At 49.4% G+C, this 18,582-nt stretch overlaps 1 protein-coding gene across 6 annotated transcripts in view; it reads right to left on the bottom strand.

Annotated features, from left to right (window-relative positions):
* Window positions 1–573: 573 nt before the first annotated feature.
* CDKAL1 (CDKAL1 threonylcarbamoyladenosine tRNA methylthiotransferase) overlaps window positions 574–18,582 on the bottom strand; it is a 696,475-nt gene continuing 678,466 nt past the window's right edge. For all 6 annotated transcript variants that reach the window (XM_058285307.1, XM_058285304.1, XM_058285309.2 and 3 more), the window contains one exon: window positions 574–1,131. In XM_058285307.1, the coding sequence (XP_058141290.1) occupies window positions 946–1,131 (186 nt within the window). In that variant the 3' untranslated portion in view covers window positions 574–945. The remainder of the gene's footprint in view (window positions 1,132–18,582) is intronic.

The following is an 18,582-nucleotide window of genomic DNA, read 5'->3' as shown; positions in this document are numbered from 1 at the left end:
AAATTCACCAAATAATGGCACAAATAAATTTTAATTTGGGTTCCTTAACGGACACATAAATGGCCTGAAACATGCTGAGATAAAAGGAAGAGCTGAACAGGAGTGTGGTTTTAAAGGTGGAAAAATCCTATGGTCACTATAAGGCACCTGATTTCCCTGTGTGAGACAATCTAAACTTATTTAAATTCTGAAAAATGAAGATTTGCATAAATAGTTCCTTTCATTGTGAATGAAGTCAGTTCATTTAGTAAATGATGTGAGGTGGAAATAAAAACATTTGGTCTGATCAAACAAAAATGTCAGGAAAGGGGCACAGCTCGCTTTAGACAAATCCAGTTTTTGAAGGTTTGTGGGTAGAAAAAAGTAGGTGATTCCTCATACACCACAAATTTTGCCAAGAGTCCATTAATTGGCAGCCTTTTCCAGCACCTTCCAAAAGGATTCAGGTTCCCAAAATTGGTTTCTACATAAACTTCAGGAACACATCTGCTGTGAAAAAAAGGATGTTTGTAGGTGTAAACTTTCTAGGGAATTTTGCATTGTGACTCCAACACCAAAGCATAAAGAGGAAGATAAGTTTAAAAATGTTTATTAAAGACTTAACACTTTTCCCACACAAGGAAAGGATGACCCGAGCCACTGTACAGTGAGGTTCTGACTTGAAGATCACAGATTTTAAAAAATGTACCCACTTGCACGTCTTGCTAAAAATAAACCAAAAATGAGTTTAATTTAAAAGATGTCCCACTGTTATTAGGTTTGAGGTCAAGTCACCAGTGGGGCCAGCTCAACAGGGGACAGGGTGGCCTTGTGGACGTTGTGCCTGCCGAGGCAGGAGTCCACACCAATGCCTGCCCTGGGAGGACGGGGCAGTGGCTCTCCCGGCTCACGAAGATATTAATTAGAAATACATCCGTTTCCACAGATGCTGCGTTCAGTTGTGTGTTAATTATAGACCTTCACAAAAAAAGCAAAAAGAAGAGCGAACAGAGCCAGGCCCACGGAGAGCCTCACTGCGCAGTCCTGATGGAGACGCTGCAGCAGGATCCTGGGACTCGTCGAGTCTCGCCAAGTCGCAGTGGAGGTGTGGGCTGCTCGACTCAGGTGGTTTCCGAGCCTGTTTCGGAATTCCTAGACAGAGAGAGAGGAAGAAGATTACTTTGAGATGCAGAGAAAGCCCTGTCGTGCTATCAGTTAAGTAATGGATGAGCCGCCATTTGCTTCCTCACGCCTTCAACACGGGCGTACCCCAGGCCACCATGAAGTCGGTGCGAGTAGTCACACACTATACAAGAACTACTTGAGAAAGAAAACCTGTTTATGGAGAACCAAGACAACCCATGAAGGGTGGGGGGCGTCTGTGTCAAGTGGAATGGTGTTACAAGTCATCAGCTCCCCTGAATTGGTTTTACTGTTTTGCTTAACTGTTTTTTTTCCCCAGGAGGCACTGGGAACTGAACCCAGACCTCCCATGTGGGAGGCAGGCACTCAACCACTTGAGCCAGATTTATTTATTCCGTGACACCCGCCCTCCCATTTTGTTTGCGCTTGTTGTCTGCTCATCTTCTTTTTAGGAGGCACAGGCAACCAAACCCAGGACTTCCCTTCCATATGGGAGGGAGGTGCCCAATCACTTGAGCCACTTCTGTTCTCTGCTTGTTTTATCTCTCAATGTGTTTCCTCATTTTGTCTCCTTGTTGCGTCAGCTCACTATCTTGCTCGTCTTCCTTAGGAGGCACCGGAAACTGAACCTGGAACCTCCCATGTGGTAGGTGGGTGCTCAACTGCTCGAGCCACATTTGCTTTCCCAAGAATAACATTTTGAGAGGTGGGGGTTGGGAAGGAACAAGTGAAAAGTATTGAGTGGAAGAATGGGGTGACTCAAAGGCAGCGTAGAGCTCCGGAGCACATCTTTGGAAGGACTAGAAATCTACTTTTTCGGAGCAGCTGCCTTCTTTGGCTTACACTCCTTTCCAAGCTCTCTGAGGACAGGATTGAGGTGACGCTGGCGGCTTCCATGAGGGAGGACACCCACGTGTCTGAGCATGCTTGGTAATGGCCGTGGGGCTGTGCTGCGCGAAGCAGGCTCTTCGGAGGATGTGGAGGTGGGCAGAGAATCCGGCGGCAAGTTGTGGCAAACCGACCTAACCGTGGTACTAGAAACACCGGGATGGTTTGACTCTTAAGGCGCCGTGCTGTACCTTGTGTCAGGGCAGCTCAGCGTGGCGCGCTCACCTGTCAGCAGGCACGCAGAGCTACAGCTCCAACATTCCCAGGGTTAGCTCCACCAGAATTTACTACTGTGTCCTCCCTCGTGCGTTATCTTTACTCGCATCCGTCCTTATCTCGACGTACCACCCCCATTCTTATCACCCCAAGATGACCTGGCCCCTGGTACCATGTGTATTTTAAGACTAAATGAGAAAAAGAAAACTAAATTTTCCCGGCCCTTAGAAATGTCACCCTAGTGACTAACTTGCATTGTTTCAACTGGTATAAAGGCTGTGGGAACAGCTCTTAGTGGGGGCTGGTTGAGATCGCCCATCTCGGGTCCCCCGCCGGGAGCGCAGCCACTTCTTCCTGGCCTAGCTCCGTGCGTCTGTCCTGCCACGCCCGGGAACGAGCCGAGCCAAGGGCGCCCGGGCCTCCGGAGGCCCCGTGTGTGGATGAGGACAGAAAAGGGCTGGAAAGGGAGGGAACAAAGGACCTCTGACAAAGAATCCTTAGGATCAAGTTCAAGTGAGTGGGCAGTTGTGAGTTACAAAGAACAGGGACAGGAAAATGAAAACTACTTCCAGCCCGTAGCCACTGGCTAATATTTACACAGTAGTTGTGTGGGAGTCTAATTGCAAATTTAATAAAGCTGTTAACCACCAGGAACACTCAGCCCCAGTGACAGTCAAACCACTGTCTGCCCCAGTGCTCACGGGGACCTGGGCTGACGCTGGCTGGGCCCCTGCACTGCGTCCTGCCGGGAGGCTCGCAGTTGGCCAGGCAGGAGCCCGCGTCCCCACTGCGGGACAGCACCAGACCAAGGGGACCTGCCCAGGCCCCAGCTCTCCGGTGGGGCTGGCTTACGTAGCTGGAAATGTCCTGACAAGCTTTCCATTTTGACTGGTTAAAAATAAGCTCGGGGCCTCAGGGACCGTGCACCCGTGTACACGTCAACCTCGGAGAAGGGAGTGGGGTCCTCCTTCAGATGAAATGCCGGACACAGGGACCGTGCCTGCCTCGTCTCTGGATTCCCGGAGCCTCACAAAGTTCCAGGTGTCCAGCAAGCACTGCGTCAGCGCCGAGGCAGGGCGGCTGCGTGAACCTTGGGGTCCTGTCCAGGTGAGACGTACAACTGACCAGGACCACCCAGTCTGGGTCTCAGGGGTGGCCAGCGTCCTTGGTGGACGCCGAGCAGCACTCGACACGAGTCGTGGGTCATTGCCTTGAGCTGTTAAACTCTCACTTCCTGAGACCAGAACTGAGATGACGATTAGTTTCTCCTAAGCCAGAACTCCTTAGCGTTTTCAGTCACACGTGGCTTTGAGGAGTGGATCAACACTGTAGACTTCTCCAGAAAAACCTAGCAGAGCCCGTGCTCAGCTGCTCACAGCCCACGTACACTTCCCTGTGCACGCCAAGAGCTCCCAGACCCCTCAGCCAGGAGCGGACCAGGCTCTGTGGGCCCTGAAGTGTCTCCCATTTGGGGGACTCTCATGGACCCAGTCAGGGACAGGGCCTTGGAGAGGGGCCATCGTGAAAACCCACCTCCGCCCTGGCCCAGGCATGGAAGCTCGTCCTGGCTTCTGTGCCTGTGAGTCCTGGGGCTGCAGTTCCGGGGCGTGTGGCGCCAGGCCAGGTGTCAGGCTGACCGAGCAGGACGAAGGCCAATCTCACAGCCTTCAGCGCTGGCCAGCTTGTAACACACTCTGCTCTGGGTCTGCAAAAACCTCTGCCTTTTTGATGACATTTTCACAAGTTTTCTTTCTCTCCTCCTCCTGACTCATTTGCTATAAAATTTTGCTCTAAATTTTAAGGGTTCCCTCCTAACCTACCACAGTGGATCATCTGTGTGTGTTTCCACTTCCACGGTCTCTCCTCCTGGGCACTCATTTTTTCCTTCCCAAACACTTAACAGCTGGAGGCGGCGGGCTCAGCCCCAGTGCCCCCTTCCCGGGGAGCCAGTCGGGAAGAGCAGCCGCGGAAGGGCCCACCTGGCCCGCTCTCTTCTCTAAGAGCAAGGTGGGAGCTGGGCAAGATGCAGCCTGTCTCTACTACACCTTACTTCTTCTACAAAGTCTTTACCTTCCACCAAATCAAGGTCTTGATTTCAGGGTGCTTGAGGGAGTTTGATACTGTTTTCAAATATAAGATTTTTTTTTAAGTTTCTAAGATGACAGTAATCAATAGCTGGTTTTACACATTTCAATTGTCACTGCCACTGTGACAATAAAGGAGAAGTAGTTTAGAAATACAAAGATTTTCTCAAAAAGTCCAAGATGCTCAAACCTGTTAATGTGCAGCAAAAGCAGATTTTCACACAGTGAGAGCAGGGTCCATGAGGAGAAAGTCATGTAGGATTTCTATAATATAAAAAGTGCTCATAGGGAAGCGGACGTGGTTCAGGTGCTAAAGCCTCCGCCTACCACATGGGAGGACCTGGGTTCGATCCCTGGGGCCTCCTGGTGAAAAAGAAGAGAACGTGCGCCTGTGCAGCGAGCCAGTGCCCGCATGGTGAGCCAAGTGCCCGTGCAGTGAGCCAGTGCCCGCGCAAGTGAGTCACGCAGCAAGATGATGATGCAACAAAGGAGAGACGAAGGGGAGAGTCAAAGCGAAGCTCAGCAGAGACCAGGAACTGAGGTGGCGCAATTGAAAGGGAACCTCGATCCTGTGGAGAAAGCCCCTCTGAATCCTAGAGCAGAAAGATGAGAAGGAAAAAAAGATACAGAAGATCACACAGGAATGGACCCAGACAGCAAGACACCACCACCACCACCACCACCAAAAAAAAAAACACAGGGTGGGGATAGGGAAAAAAATTTTTAAAAAAAAGTGCTTGTAGGTGAAATGAGAAATAACCAACAGTAAGATGAAAATTAAAGGACAAAGCAATGCATATGCTGACTTCAGAGAAAAACACCCTAGGGGCAGTAGCACTGCAAAGTAAACAGAAGGCTCAAACCTTCCTAAATCTCTTAAATACTATTCAAGGTTATTTCCTGAAATGCAAAATACATGTGCATCTTTCAACCTAAGATGCACCAAATGAGAAATTTTATTACTTTTTAAATTAACCAAATGTCAACTCTGAGAGTGATAATTTTTAAGATATCAAATTCCACTCCGAATTCACAAACGATGGAAGCAGCCCAGGTGTCCCCGAGCAGATGGATGGATACACGGAGCACAAACGTCGAGTGGACGGTCAGCCTTGGCGAGGGCCGCCTCCTGCTGCTGTCCCACGCGGGCGGCCCCGACGGCACCCTGTGAGTGCGGGCAGGCGAGGGGACAGACCCTGTGGGAGGCCACGTGGATGGAAACGCTAGGCCACGCCAACTCAGGGACGAGGCAGCGAACGGGCGGCGGGTGGGGGCTGGGGAGTTCACGCGTAGCGGGTGTAGGGCTGCTCTCTGGGGTGCGGAATGTTCTGGTGCTGGAGGGTGGCGAGGGTGTCCAACTGAATGGTGTCCTTGGGAGGGGTGGAGTCGGCTTGTGTCCACACAGTGTGAAAGAGACAACCACAGAGACAAGGGCAGTTAAACACAATACACGCTCCTGGGCTGGATCTAGTAACTGAGAAAAGGCCCAAGAGGACAGTATTGGGACATACGAAAAATTGGAATACTTGACTAAGCTTTATATCAACTTCTTGGGCTTGATAACTGCATTTAAGGGGTTATGAAAGTGAATATCCTTGCTTTTAGGAAATGTACGTGCAAGTATTATGTGTTCAAGGAGTAGGATATATAGAAACTACTCTCAAATGTTTAGAGAATAGACAGATATTTAGATAGATCTGGAGATGGGTGTATGTTGAAGTTCTCTTTGTGGGTTTTGTATTATTTTTGCAACTGTCCTGCAATCACCACATCTGAAATTATTTGAAAAAAAGAAAATTCCACTCAAAAATGCCCTTTTCAATAGACAGAAAATTTAAGCAAGGCAGCATGACTCTGCTCATTCACAAGTATCGCTGTGTTTACCACCGCCGTGGGCGTTTCCCCTCTTGAAGCTCTCACTGCCACCTGGATTCATTTCTAAATGTGCCGCTAATTCTCAAACTTATTCTCATTCTCAAATGTATAACTGATCAAATCAATAAACCTGATAAGCAGAACCAAGTGTATACACTAAAAAAAGAAATCGCTTTCCTTTATGTTCAGAACCTTCAGGGATCAGATTTCAATCAGTGAAAGGTAAATGAAGCCACTGGGTATGACAGCAATAGTTTGTCCCTTCTTCCCTCCTTTCGAGCAGTTCCAGCCTGCGGGTGGGGAAAGGCGAGAGGACAGTAGCCTGGCCACAGATAAAGCACGAGACTTGAGCAGGACCAGGGGCAGGTCAGGCTTGGGCTCTGGGTTCCGGGCTCGGACCACCTCCGCTCAGGTCCCAGCTCCGCCTGGAGTCGGGACAGATGGCAGGCCCCCCGTAGGACGCGATGCTGTGAGCACCTACCTCGCAGGCTGGCAGGAGGTCGAGGTGTGTGGTACGTGTCCTGAGCATTTAGATGAGCTGATTCCACGGTAGGTTGTGGTTCTGATGGAAAACGTTTTAATTACAAAAATCACTATCCTGTTTGCTTTTGGTTGCGATTAACCGATTCACGCCGTGTTTGTTCCTCACACATCGCAGGAGGCACTAAGCAGGAAGCGTGAGCATGCAGTCTGAGTTCCCGCAGTCCAGGCGTTCGTTCTCCAGTGGCCTGGCCTTGGGCAAGCGGTGCAGGCTCTGAGCCTCGTTAGCTCTTTGGGAACTGGGAGTAACAATATTTACCTTAAAGTGCTGAAAAGCTTGGCAGTAACGCCCCCAGAGCCCAGGCAGAGTCCTGGGAGGGCGGTTGACGAGAACAGCCGCCCTGCCGTGTCCCCAGAAGCCGGGCCTGGAAGCCACGAGGCCGAGCCTCCCGGGCACGGGGCGCAGGGCGACGCTCCCCTACTGCCCCACAGGCGCCAGCCCGGGCAGTTCTGTCCTCCCTGCAGGCGGCACGTCTGACGCCCTCGTGCCGAGCTCTTCACGGCAGCCGCCCCACAGGGAAACCTTGGATTCCGCAGTTCAGTGGGAGACGGGCCATGGGCTTTTCCTGTCAATGTCTAATATCGTTGCGATGATGTTTGCAAGGAACATCATTTTTCTTCCCCGTCAGCGCCACAAGCCTAACTAAAACCGTTCGGCCCGTTGTGCCCTCTGCCCGCCGCCGCCCTGTGCTGCCGCCTCGTACCGCCCTCCCAGGTCCCAGCCCAGAGCCGACCTCGTGAGGAAGGGCCTTCGCATCCGGCGGGCCCGCCTGGGTGCGGCGCCGCGGCGGCCCGCGTGCTCCCTGCTCCCCTCCGCACGACCCGCGGGGCTCGTCCCCAGAGCTGGTGGCCGGGCCTGCGCCGCCGGCCGCGGGGCCAGCCGCGGGGCACTGCCTTTCACCTGGTCCTCAGCGCTGCAGGCGGTACCACGCGACACACGGCCAGCAGCCCTGGGAGTCTTTCCACGTGAATTTACAGCGACCTCTTTTTATGTTTCTTTCTAGACGGTCAGGTAAACGGGACACAGCCTCGTTCACCACTGCGGAGTATAAATATGAAAACTCTTAGGGGCAGAGAAGTAGCGTGGTTTACTAGTTTCCCGTCGCCGCTGCTGACGCATTGTAACGCTTGGCGGCGTAAACCTCCAGGAGTCCGGCAGCCAAGGCGTGGGTCGGCCCGGCGCTGCCTGCGCGCCCCCTCGGCGGCGGCCTCCCCTCCTCAGAGCCCGCAGCCCAGGCCCTCCTGGTGGCCCGCCGTCCTCAGGTGCCCAGGCACATCTGCAGCTCCCTCGCCTGTCAGGGAACAGTCACAGGCCAGGGGTTCGCGGGCCGTCTTGGGAGACGACTGGACTCTGCGTGTCCCGTCAGGAAGTGTGCTGGACGCAGGCAGAGCGGCAGCAGCCGCGCCACAGAGCGCGGTCGGCAGGCGCGACGCTCCCCACCCTACCCGGGGGGCCTGGGGCACCATGCTGCGGGCGCACCCAGGAAATGGCCTTGGAAGACGGGGCCTCCAGGGCTCAGCCTCTGCCGACACTTTTTTCTTCCCCTGAGCTAATAACTCAGGCCGGCTGCACCTGCTGCTCACTGAGCTACCCAAAATGGGGAGCAAATGGGCCTTAGGGCCACTCAGCTGTGTCCTTATAGACCTTCCAGCTGGAAAAGAAAGGCGCATTTTGGAGGTAGTCGGTGTTTTCCGAGTGGATGTTCCTTTATATTCTATATTCCTGTTTTCATATAGTTGCCAGTATCCTTGTCTTATAGGTTGGAAGGACCTTGCTGTTTCAAGGCTTTCATCCCAGGCTCCTCTTCCTTTTCATTCAAAATATTTATAAATTGTAGTATGGCCGTGGAACCAGCAGCTTAGGGGTCGGGCAGGAAAGGCGGAGGACGGGCGCTATGTGAGAAGCGTCAACAGAAGTCGTGTTCACTGCGCGCCGCCTGCGAGCCACGCGATGCGAGCGGAGGCGGCCTCCCCAAGCCCCTCTCCCACAGCCGCACTGCCTCCCGCGGCTGCCCAGACACAGGCGTGCGGGGGGCGGGCGCGGGCTCGGCTCTGTCCCTCCCGGGCTGACCCTGGCAGCAGCGTGCGGTTCTCATCACTTCACGTGGAGAGCGCGGGGGACCGCGCCGCTGCGTGACGGGGACAGGGTTCCCCAGACGCTTCTCCACCGAGCTTGGCGCTGCAGCCTGGAGGTGCCGGCGCTGTTTCGTTTTGCCACCAGGAAAGCCAGCCTCAAGTCCCGCCCGTCTCACCGTCCTGAGCCGCACGGGACTTGGTAAACTTCGACCTGTCGAAGGCACGCGGTGCTGCCTCTGAACGTGTGAATGTGCCCACGGTCGCGCACACTTTTGATCTGCTCACGTTACACACGTTGCAAAATGTTTTAACAGTTGGTCTGGTTCTGTTCGAACAGAAGAGATCCCCATGAGAGCTGCCGCCGTCCTCCCAGAGATCCCCGTGAGAGCTGCCGCCGTGGCCCCGCAGATCCCCGTCAGCGCTGCCCTGTCCTCCCTCCCGTAGTAGAGCCTCTCGGTGGGGGCTTCCGTCCTCGGCACGGGCCGGTCTTGCCGGCCCCTTCCACGACTGGCTCACAGCCCGTCCCTGGGCTTCCCTCAGGGTCAGACTCCAGGACACACGGTGGGAAAGAGCACCAAGCGGCCACTCCCACTCTCCTTCTACACAGCCCCCAAATTAGGAGCACCCAGTTACCGCCAACGCAGCAATGTTAGGATTTTCTAGTTCTTGAAGTCTGTATTAAAAAATGTTATGTACGTAATCCACTAGCAAGCAGTACAGGTACACTGGCATGAAACAGGCCCAACAAAATCAAAACTGGAATTGGTCGTGCCTTTCCACTTATTTGGGGAGAATGTTGACATTTTAAACCTCTCCTGGGAGTGGATGTGGCTTAGGGGTTGAGTGCCGGCTTCTACAGGTGAGGTCCTCAGGTCAGGCCCGGCCCCAGTACCTCAAAACAACAGAACACACCTTCTCACAGTCGCACAGTACTGTCAGCACTTCTGTATGAATTCTGGGCATAAGCAATTCTAAATTAGACATTATTCGTAAGTAATTTTTCTCTCACCCTGATGGGCCATTACTATCAGGTCATTAAAATTGCAAAAAATTTTAACTTGAAAATATTAAAAAATCAGTTTAGTCTTAATATCATGGATGGTTTTTTTAATGGTATTTTAAATCTTTTTGGTGGTAGTCGACTAAACACAAGGCTTTGGTTATAAGGCAGAACATAAGTTATTCAACTCTACCATATGATCAAATGCATTTCAGATTACAGCCTGAATGATTGTGCTACGGGAGCAGCTTGGATGTGTCCCTCCATGGTGTCCGTGACCCTCTCTCTTGGATGTCCAACCCTCTGACTTGAACTGCACCGAAGAAAAAGAGAGAATCCTATCAAAAGTTTAAAACTCGGCATGTACCCATCACCTAAAATCATTACCTTCTGTAAGATCAGATTTCATCTGACAAGAAATAGGAAAACTCTTAAGCTCTGAATTCTTTAATGAATTCAAAACATTTCTTTTTTTTTTTTTTTCTATTTTTTTTTTTATTGACTTTGTAATAATATTACATTAAAAATATATATGTGAGGTCCCATTCAACCCCACCCCCCCACCCCACCTCTCCCCCCCCCCCCCCCCCCAGCAACACTCGTTCCCATCATCATGACACATCCATTGGATTTGGTAAGTACATCTTTGGGCACCTCTGCACCTCATAGTCAATGGTCCACATCATGGCCCATACTCTCCTCCATTCCATCCAGTGGGCCCTGTGAGGATTTACAATGTCTGGTGATTGCCCCTGAAGCCCCATCCAGGGCAGCTCCATGTCCCAAAGCCTCCACCTCTCATCTCTTCCTGCCTTTCCCCATACCCATCAGCCACCATGTCCACGTTTCCCAATCCAATGCCACCTCTTCTATGTGGACATTGGATTGGTTGTGTCCATTGCACCTCTATGTCAAGAGGAGGCTCAGATTCCACATGGATGTTGGATGCAATCCTCCCACTTTCAGTTGTAATCACTCTAGGCTCCATGGTGTGGTGGTTGTCCTTCTTCAACTCCATCTTAGCTGAGTGTGGTAAGTCCAATAAATCATATTGTAGGTGCTGGAGTCTGTTGAGGCTCAGGACCTGGCTATCACATTGTCAGTCCAGAGATTCAAATCCCCTAAATATATCTTAAACCCCAACGTTAACTGCACCTCCAGCACATTAGCATGAAAGTCTTATGAAGGAAGATCCCATCTGAGTCCAAATTCATCACACATAAACACCAGTTCCAAAAAGGGGCCATCTGACCTGGTAGTTAACCCCATCGGCCATGACCATAACTCCCATGGGTCTCTTTAGCCCTCAAAGGAACCGATATCTGGAGGTTGTATCTGCTTTATCTGTCTCTCTGACTCTGCTCAGTTGTGCATGAGGGCAATCCTTCTGCCAGCCTCCAGACTCTTTTTCAGAAACTCGTAGCCATATAAACTCATTTCTCTTTTCCATTTCCCCCTTACTTTAGTTCAAACAGCATTTTAAAGTCATGTTATTTTATTCAAAACATTTCTTATGTGTAAATTTTCTCATGGCTCCGAGGCCCTGTGAGATCCTGAAGTGCACGCTAACAGGGATGAATTAAAAATTGAAAACTCGTATCTCAAGACCAGCTAGAGTTCAGGATTCTTTTCCCCATTGAACCTGAACATACAGATTATACAGAAAACCTACTGAAACCCAGTGCAAGAAAACTGTCTTAACTCATACATTATATAGTGCAGCATTCTACCAGAAAAGAACCTCAATCTCCTGATTTTGATGTATGCTTTGAACACAAAATTATTTTCCTGTCAGAAGGCTACCTCTGTTATAATTTCATTTTAATCTCCAAACTTTAAGCTTAAAGAATCACCTCCTGATGGCCCTGATGGGAAGGCGTGGCCAGCGGCACTGCTCCGCCTTCCTGCTGCCTCTCACCCTCAGCTGGGAGGTGTCGCGCTCAGTGCCTTCCTCTTTCTTAGGCTTTCTTAAGCTTTAAGCACCAAATGTTTAAGCTGTCCATTCAAATGAGCTTATATTTTCTTAATTCTTAGCCTATTACATTTACCAAAATAAGGGGAGGAAGAAGCTAGAAGAATCTGATGTTTTTATCCATCATCATTGTTAATGGAAGCTCCAAGAATGCAGGATTATCAGAATCAGATGTAGAATTAATAATACAGTATGAAAATCTTTGCCAACAGCAGTGCACTGTCACTGGTTTATAATTCCACACACACACACAATGAGAGGTTGCATGCTTTGCCAAAAAGATATGTAATCAGAGGTTTAATGACTTATCTGGAGATTTATTTTTACTTCTTCCTTATTGTTAACATTTCTTTTTTCTCCAAAGAGAAGGAGCATAGAGAAGGTTCTCTTTACTAGCCATGCTTAAGGAAAACCCAAGTTATTTATTATGGGCCAAAGTTGGGAAATTACTTTAGAGCCTGTCATGTAAGTCTCTCATTAAGTTACAGGACCCCAGGAATTGCTAGCTAAGTATCTCCCACAGATGTGTGGACAAGTGAGCACACACACGCAGCAGGCCTCAACACAAACAGGGAGCCAGCAGGCTCACTTAGAACGCTGTAGCCTCTGATCACAGTGTTTCTCATCGTGGCAGAAATCTGAACTCATCTATTCCAAGTTACTGGCTGGAGATAAGCTTTAGGTAAACTAAGCTGTTCCAAAGGTGTGGCAAAGCTGAAGAAAGAAAAGGTGAATTGCGTCAGGATGCTTTACTGATGAAGTCCTTTCGATAAGATCCTTTTTTTTTTTTTTTTAAAGATTTACTTATTTATCTCTCTCCCTTCTCTTCCCCCACCCCCTGCCCCGGTTGTCTGTTCTCTGTGTCTATTTGCTATGTCTTCTTTGTCCGATTCTGTTGTTGTCAGTGGCACGGGAATCTGTGTTTCTTTTTGCTGCGTCATCTTGTTGTGTCAGCTCTCCGTGTGTGCGGCACCACTCCTGGGCAGGCTGCACTTTCTTTTGTGCTGGGCGGCTCTCCTTATGGGGCACACTCTTTGCACGTGGGACTTCCCTACGTGGGGTCACCCCTGCGTGGCAGGGCACTCCTTGCGCGCATCAGCACTGCGCATGGGCCAGCTCCACACGGGTCAAGGAGGCCTGGGGTTTGAACCATGGACCTCCCATGTGGTAGACGGACGCCCTAACCACTGGGCTGAGTCCACTTCCCTTGATAAGATCTTAATCCACAACTGAAACCACTCTCATTCCATGGACTGCATATAGGAAGCTGCCCAACATAACAACTGCGTGTATTAAATGTAATCTTTACGTAATCAGTTCAACTCGGAATAACTACTCCTGAGGGTTTCTTCTGATTAGGTAACCATGAGTTTGTTGGCAGATATCTGGTTTGCATTTTCAATGAAAAAGAAGCCATGTGTGATGTTAACTGTTATTACAAGGCAATCCTCTCATTTTGTTCTAAGTATCATTTTCAGTGACAATGGAAATACAGTTTTAGATCATTGAGCCCCATGAACTGCATAAAATGACTAAAGGAGACGTTGGGTGCTTTTTTCTGTCTCAAGTCACCTCATAATTGATGAACTAAAATGGGAAAATATGTAGGTCCCCAGGATGGTAATTCAGCTTGGAAAATGCAGATAAGCCAGTTAAGAAAAATTACATGGTATATACTTACATATATTTACATTAAACTCAACCATCTGAAGAAAGTTTACATCTTTACCTATTTTCCTATCACTTCCACAGTTCCACTGTTGTTCTTCCAAATATTTAAGCCATGCCCATTCAATTTCTATTTTGAATATGAAATTTTAAGTACTGAAAGGTTTAAGAAATAAATGAATAAAGATCCTGATAGTCACTTAAAGTAACTGGGAGGAGATTAATATTAAAATATTTAATTATTTAGCTTAAAGTATAGAAACCAGCCTCTAAATTGGCTGCCAATGACCCGGCCTCCTGGTATTCAAACTCTGGTGTACCCCCTCCCCTTGAGCATGGTCTGAATTGACTGGCTTGCTTCTAATTAATAGTACATGACCTAAATGATAGGGTATCACTTCTGAAGTTAAGTGTATTTCCAGCTTTCTCCTCGTCTGGCGCCTGCTCTGAGGGAAGGCAGCCGCTACGCGGTGCCCTGCCCTGGGGAGAGGCCAGCTGGGGAGGGACCTCTGCGGGAGGCCTCCAGCCTCAGCCGCCTGAGCAGCGAATCCTGTCAATGCATGTGGGCTTAGAAGCGGATCCTCCTTCCCCTGAGCCTTCAGATGAGACTGCGTGCCTGGCCAACACCTGACCGCAGCCTCTCGGAGGCGTTAAGCAGCAGGCCCAGCTAAGCTGTGCCTAAATTTCTGACCTACAGAAGCAGATAATAAATGTTTGTTTTAGGCTGTTAAATGTTGAGATAATCTGTTACATAGCAATAGATAACTGCTACCAAAAGATACCAGGTAGAGGGCTAGAAATTGATACTTGTGTGTAGAAACTTGATTTATAACAGTGGAAAGATACACTTTCAATAAAATTTGCTAGAACAATTGGTTATACACACACAAAATAATGAAAGTTGAGCCTTATCAACTATGCACAAAAACCAGTTATAGGTAGATTAAATATTTTTACCTGGGAAAAGCAAAACCAGGAAAAATTTAGACAATATGGGAGGAAAATTTTTATAACCACAAGGTAGGGAAATAGTTTGTCAATCACATCATAAAAACATACACACTTGAAAAAAGGTACCACAAAGAGAAGGTAAAGGACAAGTCATAAACCAGGAGAATATGCTTGCTTCACTATAGCTGGCTTTAGAATATGTAAAGAAATCTTGCAAATCAATAAAAAGGTAATTCAATAGACAATAATGGGCAAAAGACTTACAGACACGTCACTAAAGAGGAAACCTGAGTGGCTAACAAACATTTAAAAATAGGCTCGACCTCATTTGTAATTAGAGAAATGCCAAGTTTAAAGTACAGTGAGATCCAAGTCACGTGTTGGCGAAAAGTGAAATGCCAGACAGTATCGAGTGTGGGTGCGACTCAGGAGCCCGAACACTTCAGCGCTGCTGTGGGTGGGATCAATCAACAGAATGACTCTGGGAACCAGTAGGGCATTACCTAGTGACGTGAAAGCTGTGCACACCCTACAGCCCAGCTGTTCCACTCCATGGTGTATCACCAGGATGAAAGAAACCATTGCAGATGTGTGCCAGTCCCAAGCCTCTGTCACTGTTTCTGTGCTTTAGTTAGAAACTTCAGCAGGGTTGGGGTAGGATGGATGGGCCACCAGATGGAAAAGTGGCCCCAGGCTGTGGGGCTCAAGAGCCCTGGGCTGGGGCTTCCCGAGGACATCAAGTCTCTAGGCTGCCTCTAGCAACCTCGCTTCTTCAGGAGGACCCAGTGATCTCCCCTCTCCTTGGCACTGGAGCCACCTCTTAATTTCTAAGGTTTTTTTTTTAAGATTTATTTTTTATTTATTTCTCTCCCCTTCCCCCCCAACTACCCTGTTGTCTATTCTCTGTGTCTATTTGCTGCGTCTTCTTTGTCAACTTCTGTTGTTGTCAGCGGCACGGGAATCTGTGTTTCTTTTTGTTGTGTCATCTTGCTGTGTCAGCTCTCCGTGTGGGCGGCACCATTCCTGGGCAGGCTGCACTTTCGCGCTGGGTGGCTCTCCTTACGGGGCGCACTCCTTGCGTGTGGGGCTCCCCTACGTGGGGGACACCCCTGCGTGGCAGGGCAGTCCTTGTGTGCATCAGCACTGCGCATGGGCCAGCTCACCACATGGGTCAAGGAGGCCTGGGGTTTGAACCGTGGACCTCCCATGTAGTAGATGGACGCCCTAACCACTGGCCCAAGTCCGTTTCCCCAAATGTAAACATTTGTGACGCCTCGTGGTGACAAGTCCTGTGGAGGAAAGTAGATAGGGAGAGGGGGCCCTGGGTGCTGACGGCTGGGGGCACTGGCCTAGCGTGCTGCTCGGGAAGGGTCATGGGTAGGGTGATAGCTGCAGCAGAGCCCCGAGGAGGTGGCAGCCCTGTTGTGTGGACGCCTGGGGAAGTACATCCCAGGGGACGAGCCCTCCCCGGGGGCCCACCTGGTGCGGTGCATTCAAGGAACAGCACGGAGGCCAGTGCGGCTGGGCCACCCACCCGAGGGGACCAGGCCGAGGGGGAGGCCGGAGAGGCGGTGGGGGTCACACAGGTTCTGCAGGCCCTCGGGGGACTCCGGCTCACTCGGAGCACTATGGGAAACCCTAGATGGTTCAAAGCTTATATAAGGGAGATGAGGAGAACAGGCAGATGATTAGTATTTATTTTCAGATAATATAGTAAGGGGCAAGAAAAATCACCTTCCAGAAGAGTATTTAAAAAGAAAACACCTGTCTGTGGTGGAAACGGCTGTCTTAGACCACAGATGTTCTCTGCCTGTTCAGAGGTACTGACCTCACATGAAGGAAAACCAAAGTCGCAGCCACTCAACATCGATGAAAAGGGGCAACTTAAAAACACTATCACCAAGTATGCATTTAGGCAACTATTCTTTATAAATGCCTGAAACCAAGGTCTCTTTCCCATGATTTTGGCAAAACGTCACGTTTGCCCATGGTATCATTAGCACCTTGGTTAACCAGGCCCCGTCTTCACTGCGTAGTACCATGCCAGCAACGTGGCACCACACGCATCGCCATCGCTTACCGCATGCCAGCTGCTGTGCTGGGTGCCTTGGCTCACTGGGCTGTCAGAACCGTCCTATCACCCCCAATTTACGGATAAGGAAAGGTTCTAGAAGGGTGAGTGAGCAGCCAGTCATCAGACAGCTAGGAAGGGGCAGAGCCCAAATTCCAAGCCTACACAGCCTGACCCAAAGCTCCTATGCTTAAGGGGTACTCTATTTTTTAAATGAATGTTTGCAAGAAGGAAGCCCTGGAGTAAGTGGCCTGTGAAAGGAAAATGCTGATCTTGATCGATCAAGTCTGCTGTGGTTTTTTGCTTTGTTTGGCCTTTGGACTGCTGTCTCAACAGGTGGTGAATCTGGAAGGCACAGCAGCTATTTTTATAGGTTTACCTACAGTCACAACCATTGCCTTGATATATGGTTTGAATATTTATGTTTCTCAGTTAACTTTATAGAATGGCTTTGGGAACGCAGAGGGACAGGTGAGAATTTGCTTTTCTAAAACTACTTTAAATTGAAAACATTGCAAATTGTGTTAGAAAACAAAGATACTCATAATTCTGTTAGTTTAGGCAAAAGTTCAAAGTCAACTCTCTGAGTGTGGTAGGAGAAATAGGATGCTGCTTTCTCATGAGAAAGGAGAAAAAACCTAAATGTATGGTTAGAAGCATGCCCTGCTCTAAAACATCAGCCTTAGAGTTCCCATGAAAAGAATTTAAATTTGCAACATTATCAGTTTAGAAAGGGGCTTTTTTGCAATCTGCTTATCAGGATTCCACATGACTTCAAAGACAGGTTGAGTGGCTTGACAGTGATATTTTTAACCTTCTAAGAATACAGTATGATCCAAGATTGAAGTCACAGAAGACTGCAGCCTCTTATGTATTCTCAGCTTCCTGCTTCTGGTGGAGAATCCATCCATCCCACCCAGCAGATCGGTGAAAGCCAAGTTCATTCAACGGGTAAGTACTGAGCACCAACTCTGAGCCAGATGCTGTGCTAGGGCCCGAACAGATGGGGTGGCCCTGCTCCCGGGAGCTTTTACTCCTACACAGGACTTGCTGCATTACACTCGTGCTCAAAAGCTAGTGCTTACCCAGGTCTCCTTCAGGTTTACACAGAGGTCTATCTTTCCCAGCCTGCTGAGGTGGTGTTTGGTGTGTGTGTGTGTGCGCGTGCATGACGCGTTCTGGCCAGTGGCTGTGAAGAGACGTTCCACACGCCACTCCCGCGCTGCGGCGGGAGGAGCTCCTGCGGGCTTCTCCAGCCATGGAGCCCCCCAGCCAACCCGGACCCCAGATCCAAACTGCCCACCAAATGGTACTAGAAAAGAAGCCTGAGATTTCAGAGTTATTTTGTGACTGAAGCACAGCCGATATATGTGGGACATGTGTTTCTTTTCTGATGTGTTCAGTATAAATTATTCTATTTTACTTCAAAACCCAGAGGTCCCACTCATCTCATGGGAAACATTATTTCCCAGCAGCTCACATTTGCTTATGGATGCCCAAATAAAGCCAGATGTGTTCCGGTGTATTCTGTCACTTCAGTTTTGTTCCGTTCACACTGAGAGATTTCCTTCTGCACATATCTGAGTAAGTAATTGTTTCTCCACATTTTGGCAGCTCCCCATGCCATAAATTCTGCCTTACTAACACAGGTTCCCAGAACCCTCCCTAGCCTCCCCTGCTGTTAGGGTACCACCCGAAACCCGGCTCCACCGGTCAGATACAGCACACAAGAGGCGCGAGCTGGGGTTGTAAGCTTCGCGGGGTAGCAGGAAGGGTTTGGGGCTCTGCCCCTCCAAGCTTTTCAGAAACAACATCCAGAACGACATAGGAGCTCATACTTTTGGAAAACTCAACAAAGAGTCTGCGCCCCGGCCCTTCCAGTGATGCTGTGAAATATTTAGTATCCCTTTATAAATCCTTTCCTGTTTAGCCAAAGTGCTTTCTTTCATTCTTTTTTTCTAAAGATTTTTATTTACTTATTTATTTCTCCCCACCTCCCCCATTATCTGCTCTCTGTTTCTATTCTCATTAGGTGGCTCAGGGAATCAATTCTGAGACCTTCTGGAATGGGAGAGAGGCGATCATTCTCTTGCTCTACCTCAGCTCCCTGGTCTGCTGT

Source organism: Dasypus novemcinctus, chromosome 22, assembly GCF_030445035.2.
Source record: "Dasypus novemcinctus isolate mDasNov1 chromosome 22, mDasNov1.1.hap2, whole genome shotgun sequence".
NCBI lineage: Eukaryota > Metazoa > Chordata > Mammalia > Cingulata > Dasypodidae > Dasypus > Dasypus novemcinctus.
This window is presented reverse-complemented; position numbering and strand designations above follow the sequence as displayed.